Raw genomic sequence first — 15,109 nt, 5'->3', positions numbered from 1 at the left:
CAGAGCTAACGAAGGCAGTGCGAGACCTTAGGTCGAACAGCCCTCCGCAGCCACAAACCGTACAAACCCAAGCCCCATGGCAAGCAGGCAACGAGGATTTCGCCATGTTTAAAGCAGAGATTCAGCAAATGAAGCAGCAGATGATGCAGCAGATGATGCAGCAACAGCAGCAACAAATGCAGCAAGTGCATTTACAAGTCACAAAGCTCCGGAGCAGCATCCGCAAGCAGAAGTTTACCGAGAACACTAGAGAGAAGGCCTACCACCGCCCCGTGCTGGCATCCCTCGCCGACACATGCGCAAATAACACCGAGGCTTAAACATGGCTAGTACAACTTTAAGCAAGCAAGAAACCTTAGATATATGACAATGGAACTGCAGAGGCTACCTTAAGAAGCAGGGCCTCCTCCAACAATACATTCACACACAACAAGCACCGCCCGACATCATATCGCTTCAAGAGACGGGCACGACACGAACACTCGCTGGATACACGTGTTGCGAGAAGGAAGAACGGCAACCCTAGTCAGCAAGGCACTCATCGCCACAACAGGATAGCCGACACCGACGTAGAGCACGTGATTATAGAAATTATACCAAAGAAGAAAAGAAAGAGGGGCAGTGTATTTATTATAAATGCATACAGCCCCCCGAAACAGAGGAAGGCAAAATTCCACGCGCTTTTCCATGGCGTACGCAAACTAGCGAAAGACAGCACGCTAACCATCCTAGGAGACTTTAATGCCATGGACAAAAGCTGGGGATACCAAACAGCAAACGCAAAAGGCAAAACTCTAGCGGAGGCAGCAGAGAACACCGACTGCAACCTCCTCACAGACCCAGACACTCCAACCAGAATCGGAATAGCGTTAGTACCGACACCTGCCCCGACCTCACGTTCATACGAGGAGCGGAACAAGCAGTGTGGGAGAACCTGTTAGAGAACCTGGGTAGTGACCACTACATACTCAAGACACAAGTAACTTCGGACAGGCTAAAGTGTCAGCTGGGACCGGCAAAAATTACGGACTGGAGCGCTTTTCGAGAGGCATGCGATATATAGGATATCGCCGAGAACGGGATCCAATCGATAGAAGAGTGGGGTAAAATGCTAATTGAAAAACAGCGCAAGTACACCAAAGAAATCGCGCGAATGACGCAGACGCCCGAGGTAGACGCCAGACTGCTCAAGCTGTGGGAAGCTAGACGCGGGCTCACCAAGAGGTGGAAGAAATAAAAATACAACAGGAAGTTAAAGATAAAGATCGCAGAAGTCACAGCGAAAGCAGAGTAGTACGCGGCGCAATTGGCGAGGCAAAATTGGCAGCAATTCAGCGACTCCCTCAACGGAACATTGAACACAGCGAGGACGTGGCATATCCTCAAGGCTCTTATAGATCCGACCAAGACAAAGGCAGAAAACAACAAAACCATCTACCGGTTCATCCACCAGTTCGAAGGACCAGACTCGGAACTCCTGGAGAAGGTACGCGTTAAATGCTTCGGGGACACAAACCCAGCAGCTTACGCAGAGCGCTACCGAGGAAGAGAAAACCTTAACCTGGACAGACCCATCACGCGAGAAGAGGTCTACGCAGCGATTCGAAACACAACCAGAAACACGGCCGTGGGTGCAGACAAGATTAATAACGCACTCATCTGAAACCTCAGTGAAGAGTTAGTCGCAGAATTAACCGACTTTCTCAACAAACACAGGGAAGCTGAGACCGTCCCCGAGGAGTGGAAGCATGTGGAGGTAGTGATGACTCCTAAACCGGGCAAGAAACGGCGAATTAAGAACCTCAGACCGATCTCGCTCACATCGTGCCTGGGAAAACTGTACGAACGAGTGGTGACGCTGAGACTACAACAGTACACGGAGGACAACGAACTGTATCCCCACAACATGTTTGGCTTCAGAGCAAAATTATCGACCCAAGACGTACTGCTTCAAATCAAAGAAGTACTCGGGAACGTCCCCAGGAGCGGGGAGAATATAATAATGGCATTGGATATCAAGGGGGCTTTTGACAATGTAAGCCACGAGGCTATCCTCACGGGCATGAACGACCTGAACTGCAGGAGGAGAGTCTACGGCTACGTCAAAGCCTTCCTTTGAAGCAGAACGGCAACGATTGGCCTCGGAGAGCTCCGATCAGAGAAGTTCCTTACTCCAAACAAAGGGATGCCTCAAGGATCGGTCATCTCCCCCACGCTTTTCAACATAGCTATGATTGGCTTGGCAAAACAGTTAAATGAAATCGACTGCATACACCATGCCATGTATGCCGACGACATCACCATCTGGGTTAACACGGGGCCGCTCAGAGAGAAAGAAGAGAAGTTATACAAGAGGCAGCCACGTGCGCGGAGAACTACGTCAGAGCAAGAGGGCTAGCCTGCTCCACTGAGAAGTCCGAGCTCCTGAGAGTTTGGAGAGGAAAGCGAAACCGCCCAGTCCCCACCAGCGACGAGTTAAAGCTCAACGTCTACCTCGAGGGGAAGCCGATACCGGAAAAGACACTCATCAGAATCCTGGAGATGTGGATACAGTCAAATCAACGCTGCACCCACACCCTCGCCCTACTCAAGGCATCCACCCTACAAGTAGCCCGCATGATCACGCGCATCTCACACAGACGCCACGGCATGCGAGAGGAGGACACACTCAAGCTGGTCAGAAGCCTGGTCGTCAGCCGAGTGGCATACAGCCTCCCATACTACAATCCCATCAAGAGTGAGATACAACAGGCGGACGCGATTCTACGCAAAGCCTACAAAACCGCACTCCACCTTCCCCACAACACCTCAACAGAAAAGCTCCTAGCCTTAGGACTACACAACACCTTCGGAGAATTTAAAGAGGCGCAACTAGTCTCCCAACAGCGCAGACTACAGCAGACCCCATCTGGCAGGGAGCTCCTGAAGGAACTAGGCTGCGCCGATCAACCTCAAGAGATACAGAGGACCGAAACAATTCCGGACGAACATGGATCCCAACCTACACAAAGCACGCAGAGAAGCGAGGGCTGAATACCAACAGAAGACACTAGCACCCCAAGAAACGACGGTATATGTCGACGCAGCCACACACGCCAGAGCAGCGGGGCAGAGCTACAGCAACGCGGTAGCAACGGTGATTGATTCGAACCTACGCGAGATCACCAGCGCATCACTACAAGGCTGTACGATAGCCGAGGCTGAAGAAGCGGCCGTCGCTCTAGCGGCAGCGGAGGGATATCGGTCTAAACGGTCTCTAACAATCCTTACAGACTCGCAAACAGCGTGCCGCAACTACCTACGCGGCAGAATAGGGCACGGAGCGCTCCGCATACTCTGCTCCGGAGACCACATAACACAACGACAAACAAAAGAAGAACCAATTAGGCACGCGATAGTATGGACCGCGTGACAAATGAGAGGCGGACAGGATAGCTCGAGGGTACACTTATTACCGAGCATCCAACGTAGGCGACCTCGGGGAGACCGAACCTGTACCCCAATACTATTCGGCGATACTAAATTACTAGAAGGGCTGCAGAAAGAGGTATCCACCACCGCACAACTCCCTTAGCAGAGAGGACTCTGTCGCGTGGAGGCAGCTACAAACGGGCTCGTACCCGAACCTAAACGTATTCAGCAAAATTTATCCCACACAATACAGTGACAAATGCCCCTGGTGCTACGAAACACCCACGCTGTATCACATAACGTGGGCATGCCAGAAGATAGATGTGGTACTCGTTATACCAAACCCGAGTGCGGAGCAATGGGAGGGAGTGCTCTCCAGCGATCGCCAGGTCGACCAAGAAGGTCTAATTCGGCGAGCACAACTGGCAGCAGCATCCAGCGGAGCCCTGGACTAAGGGCAACCGACCGTTGTGCTAGAAGGTGGACGAAGCCATCTGAAGACCGCAGAAGACCAACGAGTCTAGAGCTAATTAAGTTTTAGAGCGCAGCTCTTTGGCGTCCGTTCCTGGGTTTCGCGTTGTCGTCGGCCTCGTAACCAGCTCGCCGACGAATCTGCTCCGCCGCCGCGCATGCGCGCTGTCGGCTCTCCGGGCGAGGGAGGATAATGGAAGGGAGGAGGAGAGACTGTGGAGGAGGGCTGGCTACACAAATGGCTCTTTGGCGTCCGTTCCTGGGTTTCGCGTCGGCGTTGTCGTCGGCCTCGTAACCAGCTCCGCCCCCCTTTCATCCCCCCAGCGCTAGCAGCGACCGACTGATACCGCTTTCGTGAGTCCGCTACCGCACTCACGAAAGACGTCGTGCACTTCCTGCAACTCGCATTAACCGTCCATCGATCCACACCGATGTTAGTAGTGGGGGACTTTAATGCTGACATAAAGACAAACAGCAATTTCCTAACACTTATGCGGGAGAACATCCCGTTCCTCTCGCTCGTAACGCGTCCCACGGCTGTGACAACCTCGCGAGGCACTTGTATAGATCTCGTCTTTGAGAATCAAGCATTGGTGTACCAAGTCGAACATATATCAGTCTATTTCTCCGACCACAAAGCTTCCTTCATGACTGTCAAGAACTGTTAGTGGAGTCTTTGTTAAAGGAATACGTGTGAAAAATAAAAAAAAAATTCTGTGATAGCGCATACATGTGTTGCTCGATTTCTTTGCCTCAATCTATCGAAAAGGTGAAACAGCTTATTTGCTGCGCTCAAATTTCGCATTAGGAAGTAACGTAATCGTCGGTAATTTTTTTCACTCACTCACTCGCTCACTCTTGTGCATTCTCTTTATGTTACTTTCCTTTTATAAAAACAAATTAACTAACATTCCATCTATTACGAAGATCACTTGTTTACCATAAAGTTGAAAAAATTTTCGATCACGCGCCTTGGTCAGCCAATCGGATAGCTCGCCCCGCTGACGTCATATGGGTGATTTCGGTCATATGGGTAGGGGCGGCTTAAAATTCCGCCGAACAGTGTGCTGCGATCGGCAGCGATGTGCATTGTTAAAACCTTATAATAAATTACACGCTTTACGCGGAGCACTTAGATGTGTCGATTAATGATCACAAGGACCTACTCTAACGACTCAGTACGTTTGTAGAAAATCGTCAAAAGCGTTTCAGGGTTCCTGAAACGGTTCGGACAAATTTTATAGACGCGTAGGGTGCAGCTTAAGTAGAACATTCGCACCACAATTTAAGTGAAGCGTTACGTATTAATGGAGCTACAAGCGATTACAAGTTAATCTGCTGCCTAGCCATGCTTTTCCTCCTCAATTCGTTCGCCGAGCGATCACGGCTAAGCTCCGTCTTCACTGGTTCTGCGTCACGATGCGACGTCACACCGTCCACTTCCGGTTGTTTTGGAGCCCGCCCCCACCCGCGCGAAACCTCCGCTAGCCGCTTGGCCGTCGACTCCAAGCGAGAGCTATCAAATCAGCGTGCGTTGCGAGCATTCTGTCGCAGCGCCGAACGTGTCTGGTATTCCGGCAATCACACACTATCGCGATCGGAGATATTTTGTTCGATACGCGTTCTGTTCAGTTGCTGCAACGTCACAAAGTTGCAGTATGCAAAATTTGTGACAGCGGGGCGGAGAGAGCAGCCAATCAGGAAGCGGTGACCTCCGCGGAAGTTTACTTCCGTCGTTTGTCGTCTGCTTGAAGACAGTATACTACAAAATGAAATGTTTCTCGTCTTCCAAATTAATGAAATCTTTATCTAAAAAAAATTTTTTTCTTTTCAAGCACAAACACGTTTTCAAATAGTAGTACGTGTGACTATGCATTTTATAACTATTAGTTTCTTTGCGTCGTCCCTAGGTGGTGTCGCGCACAGCGAGAAGAAAAAAGAAAAGAAGAACGACGGGAAGAGTGGCGCACTTTTCAAGAGACAGCGACAACATTCCAGTGGCTCGCTGGCACTGATGATGGGATCGATTTCTCTGTACAACCAACGAATTATTTGTTTCGAGAAACAAAAACGACGCCGAAATTCACTTTCTGCCATTTCTTCAAACGCGTTTCGCACCGCCACCCGCTCTCCTTCCTATAGAAACGCCAGCGCAACAACCTAAGTTCCCAACGGAAGCGCCATTTTCTCGAATCAAACTATGGATTGGATTCAAACGTGCCATGCCGCAGCCGCCTGTAACCGAACGAACGCGCCGAACAAACATATCCGATCGCACCCTAGCTGAACGTTTCGACGGAACGCTGGCGGCATAAACTCAAGCTGATGAAGTAACTTTAGTGTAGACGTACGTGAGCTGCCTGATCGGTCTCCACGGTCCAGCCACCCGTTGGCACAGAGCTTAACCAGCCAAAGAAAGAGCTAATGTTGCTCTAACCTATTATAAAACATTTTAAACATTTACAAAAGCAACGTGTTAACGATTGCACTCCTGCGAAAAAGTTACACCAGCAGCAAAGAAGAATACATTTTGTTACTGCTACTGTGTGTGGTTGAGCTCTATGCCACTAAGCGGCTGCACCGTGCAGACCATTCACATTTGCGCTTCTGTTCATATCCTGAAACGACACGCAAGGGGACACGGCCAGGCCCTGTTCCCTTGCGCTTGCGTTTACCGTAATACCGGACAAGCGAAACGCTATTGCGTTGGTAATCTTCCGGTGTAAAGTGACGGCCGCAATCGCGCAAATCCTGGCGCCCATCGGATATCGGCAGTTCGATGCGCTGCAGCCAGTCCGCTCGTCTACTGGCTTGCACAAGGACACGATGTCTCAGCTTGACATATTGCCAGTCGCTACGTTTGCAGTCCACAACGCAACAAAGTCGAATCATAGCGCTCGCGAAAAGACAGACCGACACTGACGGCGGAGCTCTCGTCAAAGACGGAGCACTATTGCAATCTCAGCGCTGACGCCCGTTATTGCAAATGGGTCGCAAGCCCCAAGGGTAGCGTTGGCCTGGCGGCCTGGGGCACAACTGGAAGCATCCGAAGGTCCCGGCAAAGCATGAGTCGACTGCTAACAGAACAACTTGTTTATTCTAGCATCGCAAAAGAGCGGCCGGTCAGGTCGACCGAAGTGGAGAGACGGGAGAGCACGTTGCTCGACAGAAGAATTCGGAGCCTCTCTCCTGGCGTCCGGGGGCAGCTGCTTTTATACTCTCGGAGTTGAGGGCAAGAGGGAATGTCACGGGACGAGGCCACGTGACAGCGGGGCACGGACAAGCTGAGAGACATGTTGAGACGAGTGTAGTGACGCATCAGCCGGGCCGGCGCCGGTCAGACCTCCTCGCTTCACACTTGGGGAGCTCCTCTCCCCGGCTGCCGCGCTTTGACAAGCGTGGGCACACACACGTACACACGAAGACACGTGGCACTGAAACATGCCTGGACGCGTTTGGCGGGGAGGCGTTGCGGCAGCTCCGAACGGGCCAAAATGTCCGCCGTTTTGAACGAAGCCCCGGCGTCCGTTCCATCCGCGCCGGCTATACCGCACGTCGTTGGCGAAACGTAACAGCACGTTGCAACACAAGCAGACGACACTTGCTGTGTGCCGGAAGTGCTTAAGTGTACTGAAAAATTTTTCTTGTGCATTCTCTTTATGTGAAATTCTTTTTATAAAAACAAATTAACTAACATTCCAACTATTACGAACATCATTTGTTTACCATAAAGTTGGAAAAATTATCGATCACGCGCCCTGGTCAGCCAATCGGATATCTCGCCCCACTGACTTCACATGGGTGATTTCCGTCATATGGGTAGGGGCGGCTTAAAATTCCGCCGAGCAGTGTGCTGCGATCGGCAGCGATGTGCATTTTTAAAACCTTATAATTACACGCTTTACGCGGAGCACTTAGATGTGTCAATTAATGATCAGAAGGACCTACTCTAACGACTCAGTACGTTTGTAGAAAATCGTCAAAATCGTTTCAGGGTCCCTTTAAGCTGATTGGAAAAGATGCCAACTCCAGCCTTCTCTTTGTGTTGCGTCCGCAAAAAAGAACAAATTGAGAAGGAAATTGACCACGATGATGTTGAAGGAGGCCTTCAAGATGCGCGCTGGAATCAGTTTAGCCTTCAACGATTTCTTTTTGAGAAAACAGGCATGCTAGACTAATATACAGTGAAAGCTCGTTAATTCGAACTTCAATAATTCGAATTTATGGATAATTCGAACTGTACGATTTGGTCCGGCCAAGCTCCACAGAAGTCTATGTATAAAAAAGTCCGTTAATTCGAACGCGTGAAGGTTCCCTCACGGATAATTCGAACTACGCTCGCCTGGCACACGTCTAAAGAAACGCGCCTACTGCCTACACACAAGGCTGTATTGCCTCCGAAACGGAGAGAACGGCGAGAGAAGGCAAAATCGGAAAAAAATCTAACCGAAGCGGGGTCAGCCAGAAGGCAGCGGCGGCTGCCGCCTCTCCGTTCTACGTAACCTCCGAGACTTCTTGCCCATTGCGAATCTCGGAGGCTTTGCAAATCTTGTACAACTGCTAATGTTGTGCGGAGATGGCACGGCAAGCTCCAAAACACAGCGAATCAAGTACGTCGCAGCTGCGCTTGCAATCAAGAACCAACGAATCCGGGCCTTCGCCACTTTCACATGTTCAGCGTCTTTGTCTCGGCAGTCTTCATTGGTTGTGCACCTCTGTTTTCAGCTTAGGAGGTATCGGCCGTCGCGATTCATTGTGATGGTGTTAAGCTTCGGCTAACGTTCGTTTCGGTGGACATCGGTGGTGTGGCACAGTCGGACCCAGAGAAAGTGATGGCGTGTGCCCGCGGCACACGCCATCACTTTCTGACACGCCAAATTCCTGACATGCCCTACTGCTTCCAAATCGCAGTGTACTGTTGCCCTCCTTCACTTTCGTTAGTTCGAACTTTCGTTAATTCGAACTGAAGCGGCTTCCCCTTGCGGTTCGAATTAACGAGCTTTTACTGTATATATATAGCTTGGAAATTTTGGTATATAACAGCGCCTGGAACAAAAACGATTTGTGGCTGTCGATAAAGCCACCATGTTCTGAAAAATGCATCTTCTTGAATTATACGTGGCACGCTCCTGCCTCCTTACGTTGTGCACCAAGACGAGCCAAAACATGTCTGAGGCTCGCGCGGATCGTCGCTTCTTGGTAAAAATTGCTTTCACGAGGGTATATTGTTTGGCGTGGAGGTTTGATTTAATTATATATTGCGGGAATTTGGACAAAGTGTGTGCTTCTCGGGCATACCCGCCCGGTGCGAATAATCAATGTAGGGCGTCCATACCAGAATGGGTTTGTTAATTTTGAAGAGGGAGACTGACCCTGCTAACATTTGTATGGTAATATAGTGTATAGCTCTTCACGCCTGCTGACGGCGTTCGCTCTCGTTACCTCTATACCGTAGCCATGTGTGTCTGTTTGCCACCGGGAACGCTGACAGCGTGGTTGTTTTAGTTTGCGGTTGCCGTTGCGGAAAATGTGCAGTCGTGATTGTGCTGGTCATTTGCCACGCGGTCGGCATTTACGCCGGCATGTGTGCCCGGAGGCAACCATGACGCGGCCCGATAAAACGCTACTCTCGACCCCCGCCGGAGGTTCTTAGTGCGAACACGGGCGGCACAGGCGGTATTCCCCGCCGGCGTCGCCTCTTCGTTGCCGCGGAGCACGTGCATCTGGCGCGTCCAACGAACCGTGCAGGAGCTCCCGAGACTATTATCCCTAAATTACGAGCCGAGACCTCCCCCCGTTGCAGCTGTCGCCGGCGTTTACACACAGCTGAATGTTCCTCGGGGTCAGTGGTCGCTGGGACGGGGTTCTCGAACGGAGCAGCAACGGCGGCGTCGTAGTGAAGGCCCAAGCGCTCGCGTTGGCGTGGCGGGGGGCACGTCTCGTGGACGGCCAATTGCCGTGGGGGAGCGTTTGGACGGCGGCAAATCAAGGCGCTCGGAGCCTCGGGTGAGCCTTTTACGTCATAGGCGATTGTTCTCGTAGCGGGCAGTGGCGGCGGCGGCCCCGTTCCTCTCGATGCAGTTGTAGTGGCTACGTCAGCAGTCAGGGGGTGTGTCGCTGCTTCTGCTCTTGTGTGCCGTGCGGGTAAGTGTCTCGCCAGGTGGCACTGTAGAGCGGTCACGCGCGACGCCTTTGACTGATCAGCTGTTGCCGCTGCTGCCCCCTTGTTGTTGTCGTCGTCTTCTTGCGCTGTGCCCTCCGCTGCGCTCTCTTGGGCATTCGGCGTCGGTTTTTCGGTATAATCAGAGGCCGTCCTCCCCGCTGTCGTCTGCGGCGCTTCTGGTTCCTGACGTCGTTCCCACCGACTGCGCCTTCGTTGCTCCATCCCGTGCTCATCCTGTCCACGCAATATGGGTGAGGTTCATGGTGTGCGTTTGCGGTACGTGGAACGGCATCGCAGGTTCGCGAATGGCCCGCGTGCAATTGCGAGGCGAACGCTCCAGCTTTGTGCATCTTTTTTTTTTTTTTCGCCGCCTGCCTGTTTGTTAGAGAACGCGTTTCTTTCAACGAAACAGTGTGGACTGCTTTGCTATACTGAATGACGGGGTGTCGTGCTCAGTAGATATTGCAGGTCGTCGTGACAACTGGTTGCCCGCTGAAACGTTGAGGCCGTGACGTGATGCGGTGTATGTTTAGGTTGCCCATCTTGAGCGAGTCAGCGGCAGTGTATTGTCCACCCTCCCCTTCCTCCCCAGCAGCCGTTTCCTCACGGGATCGTCTTGCAGAACACCATTGAGCTGCACTGAGTCTGCCTTTTTCGTGCGGTTTTCATGTGCTCTGCATTTCGATAAACGAGACGGTTTAAATGCGCTTCGGAAGTGGCAGGCCATATAGCATTTGCTGGTCTCCGTTCGCCTGCAGGAAAATAACACTGTTAAATCGACGCCATTGGAAAGTGCTGCTGTGGGAAGTACTTCGTTATTCTCGCATTTCGCTGGCGTCAGCGGAGCCGCTGTGCCACTGGGTCGGTGGAGAGACGGGTGCTTCATTAATCGAATGGTGCTGACGATGCTTAGGAGGCCACATGTCAGGGTGTGTGCGATGTTGTTTATCTGTCGAATGAAATTAGCTAATGACGTGCATTAGTGATGGCAAACGCACAGGCGAGCCCTCATGATGCCAACGGAAGCACCGTTCCAGCGAGCGCGGTGAGTGATATTTGCAGGGATGAGACGGCATTTCTTTATTTTCGCCGACAGAATCCGGCGGCGTACAATCCAAACGTGAGAGGTATAATTTTGAATAGTTATGCGTGTTGTCGGCTGCCCGAACTTGACGCCTCCTCCATGGAAGTGTTTGTCCATCGACGTTAGAGCGCATGACGCCGTCATAGATGCACGGCTGGTTGGAAAGCAACGATATGTAAGGAAAGTAATCGAACGGGCCCATGCCAGCGCTGAACAAAATGTAGACATGGAAAAACATGTTGATCCTTATTTTAGCCAGCGTACAGGACGGCACAAAAAGTCGCATATGATCTCATTGTGCAACGATCTGGCCATGGCCGCTAACATTATATATATATATATATATATATATATATATATATATATATATATATATATATATATATATATATATACATATAATCCTAGCTCGCCTCGCGCTCACTGACGACCAGACAGCTTGTGAAGGATTGGTTGCTCACGAGTACTCCCAGAATCTTTGCTGGGGCTCGGAATGCATTATTTTTCTGCTACTGCAATCTTGGACTTTTTCGCAGCGCATGCTTGTCAGCTTGTTTAATCATCTATAGTGCAAAACGCGTAATGCGCCGCACTTTCTAACTCAAAGGTATGTACGCTTCTGACACGTTTAAATATTCGGTGTTCGAGGCGCTACGTCATTAATTTCAGTTTGTCTGCCACTCTTAAAGGGACTGACTACCAATTTTCATGGTACCCATTTTTTTTCTTTTCTTCCCCCCCCCCCCTCCAATTGACCGGCCAGCTAGCGTCTAATCGTGAAGTAGTAACGCGGAAAAATGCCGTGGAACATTTTTTTGTCAGAATTTTTCGATCTGCAGTCAGGATGAAATCGTTCACTGGAAGCACGCTGAAAACTGATAGGTGAGCGCGATTACAGACCGGCACTATAGTGGGAGGCAGACAAGTACGGACGTAGGTGTGAGGAAGTATTATTTTGTTTGAGTCGATGTTCATGCGATTCCGGTTTTCCAAAGTGTTAAAGTATTTCTGCGATAACAGTTGCGTGTTTTTGCGGTCTCCTGTCCAACTGCTTTGGTATTTGACTATAGTCGAAACGAAACCAAGCGCATGGAAAACGAAACGACGCTTTTAACACGTGATACGCGGTTCAGCGTGTTGTCGTAGCCAAGCGTGCGCTTCTGATTTCCTATGCCATCTCTCGAAGACCTGCGCGAGCTGGAACAAAGGATTTTGGCTCGCATGCGTGCTCAGAATTTAGATCCTTACGAAGTAGCACCCGAACGTCATGCTTCGATGGACGAACGCGGAAGCGACGAACCCGGCTTGCACGATATAGGCCGCCGTCCCCGCCACAAGCAGCGCGCCTGCAGAATGCCGATTGGTATGATGCTCACTCGTGCACACTATCGGCCGATCCGACAACGATTGCGGTCTGCCGACTGTCGGCGACAGCGTCTTTTACCTTCGTGTCGGAGCCTCTGTCGCACTGTATGCCGACGCCGACAATCTGCCGACGGTCGGCGGAGAGCTCGGCGTCGGTACATGACAGAGGCGCCAACGCGAAGGTAAAAGACGCACCCATTTACGGCGCAACTCATCGGTGGGATCTTGTATCACAGGGAGATAATAGAACTCTGGGTACTTGCAAACTCATGCTATACTCGCGCGCGTACAACAGCATGTGCTCCGCCATGCACGCCTATGTTGTCCCTGCCGTATATATACGCAGCAGACGAATGCTATCGCGCTACTGGACGAAATCCGCGGAAAAGTTCGTCCGAGCCCTGCGGAGCAGTTCTTAAGGCGAGATTTTGCTTGCTCAATCGGTAAAGGGCCTTAACAATGTCGCGTTGGAATTGAGGAAAAAGAGAGAGAGAAAGGGAGCATTATTTAAGGCGTAAAGCGCCCGCACGTTGACAGCTCGTGTTGCTGAAACGCGACGCGTGCACACGGTGTGCTCATGGACTGGCGCAATTACTTCGCTTTCAGGTTTTTTGACTGCGTGAAAGTATGCGTACGTCGTTCCGTAGGCTCATTTACGTACCTTTTGCAGGATACATTTGTTCGGCCGGCGCGTGAGAGATTCCAATTGTCGGGGGCCAGGAGCGCCTGGCAACAGGACCGCTCCTGCTCCGCGCCTTTTGCAGATGTGTGTAGCTCATGCACGGGTACAACGTACCAGCACGTCAAACCGTTTTTATTTATTTATGGCAGTGCATGGAACTTGATACCAAGAACGAACTTGTCGGGTCAACTCGACAGAGGTTCCGAAAATATTTATCCCCCCTCCCTTTCTCATTAGCACCAGCAACACTTTTGTTGAAGTGCTCATTTTATATCTGTGTACTACGTGCTTCTGTACTGAAGCAGTGTTGCTTTAACTGGAACACTCAAGGCACACAAGACAGCGAAAAGAAATTGATTCTTGGGTTTTACGTGCCAGCACCACGATCTCATTATAAGGCACGTCGTAATGGATTCCGAATTGATTTTGACCAGCTGGGGTTCTTTAACGTGCCCCCAATGGACGGGACATGGGCGTCCTTGCATATCGCCCCCATCGAGATGCGGCCGCGATTTGATCCCGCGACCTGCCGCGATCAATCCGTCTGCACGTACTTTCGTCGCACTGGGCAAGCAATGGCGGTCGGAGAGGGCTGCAAAGACAAAAAGAATGTACAAAAGCGCGACACGTGCTCGGAGGAGGAAACGCCGGGGAGAGTGGAGTGCCACGGCGGAAATATCTAAGAATGGCGCTACTTTTGGAAAGTTGAGGGGTTTTACATGTATGGATGGATGTTATGAGCGTCCCCTTTGGAACGGGGCGGTGGGTTGCGCCACCAAGCTCTTGCTACTATACCGTCTAATGTCCTGCCTAGGTTAAACAATGAAAAGAACACTGTGAGCTACCACGTCCAAATTTTCTGATCCCCTAATGCGAACTGTGTTTTTGTACGTCTCCGTCTTTTGTCGTTTCCCTACTTTTCTTCCTCCAATCGCCTCTTACTAATGTCTATTGCGGACCTGTTTGCTTTACCACTACTCCCGCTGAACCCAAGGGCTTCAAGGAGGCCAGTGGTGCCTAAATCGACCGCTGGGTAGACGTCTTCACATTCTAATAAAACATGCTCCGTAGTTTCCCTAGCCTTACCGCAGCAAGCACATGCTTCTTCTTCCTTCTTATATCTCGCTTTATAGGTGCGTGTTCTAAGGCATCTGAATCTCGCTTCGAAAAGTAATGAGCTTCCCTTTGAGTTATCATAAATGGTTTCTTTCCTGATTTCGTTTTTTCCTCTTAAGTAGTTACTCATGGCAGGTTTCTTTTTCATTGCCGCCACCCATGATATTATTTCAGCCTCTCTGAGTGTCCGCTTGACCTTCTTTGTTGCTGTGCTGCCCACCCTACAGGCTGCATACTTGCTGGTAAGCTTCCTAGTTCTTTTCCTCCACTGTGAATCAATGTTTTTCCTGTACAGATACCTGAACACTCTCCCAGCCCATTTACTTTCTTCCATATTCCTCAGCCGTTCTTCATACTCAATTTTACTGCGAGCTTCCCTCACTTCAAAACTAGTCCAGCTCATATCACCCTGCACAGCTTCATTTGTAGTCTTCCCGTGAGCGCCCAATGCGAGGCGACCCACTGACCTTTGGTTCCCGTCGAGTCCTGCATTGTATCCCTGATCTATAGCAAACGACCGCATTTCCAAAAGTAAGTCCTGGAACCATTACACCTTTCCACATACCTCGGAGGATCTCGTACCTAATTGTAGCCCCATAGCGCTTTGTGCTTCATTATGGCTGCATTTCTCTTCCCCTTTACTGTTATGGTTTTTTCCTGTGTTTCCATATATCCATTGCCTTCGTTTATCCATATACCAAGGTATTTATATTCTGTTACCCGAGGTATTTCTTGGCCCTGTATCTCCACTGTCTGTTCACTGTTTTCATTGAATACCATAACACCTGATTTTCTAACACTAAACTTCAAACCTAAA

At 50.5% G+C, this 15,109-nt stretch overlaps 1 protein-coding gene across 10 annotated transcripts in view; it reads left to right on the top strand.

The window, feature by feature from the left end:
* LOC139052787 (glycerophosphocholine phosphodiesterase GPCPD1-like) overlaps window positions 1-15,109 on the top strand; it is a 277,931-nt gene that overhangs the window by 126,932 nt on the left and 135,890 nt on the right. For 2 of the 10 annotated variants that reach the window (XM_070529866.1, XM_070529865.1), the window contains exon 1: window positions 10,070-10,321. The exons of 3 other annotated variants lie outside the window; for them this stretch is intronic. In XM_070529866.1, the coding sequence (XP_070385967.1) occupies window positions 10,306-10,321 (16 nt within the window). In that variant the 5' untranslated portion in view covers window positions 10,070-10,305. Of the gene's footprint in view, window positions 1-9,784; window positions 9,889-9,939; window positions 10,027-10,069; window positions 10,322-15,109 lie in introns of those variants that run through there. 5 more of the 10 variants (XM_070529868.1, XM_070529867.1, XM_070529873.1 and 2 more) reach the window with 4 other exon arrangements.

The sequence above is a fragment of the Dermacentor albipictus genome, unplaced genomic scaffold (genome assembly GCF_038994185.2).
Source record: "Dermacentor albipictus isolate Rhodes 1998 colony unplaced genomic scaffold, USDA_Dalb.pri_finalv2 scaffold_34, whole genome shotgun sequence".
In the NCBI taxonomy this organism is placed as follows: domain Eukaryota; kingdom Metazoa; phylum Arthropoda; class Arachnida; order Ixodida; family Ixodidae; genus Dermacentor; species Dermacentor albipictus.
This window is presented reverse-complemented; position numbering and strand designations above follow the sequence as displayed.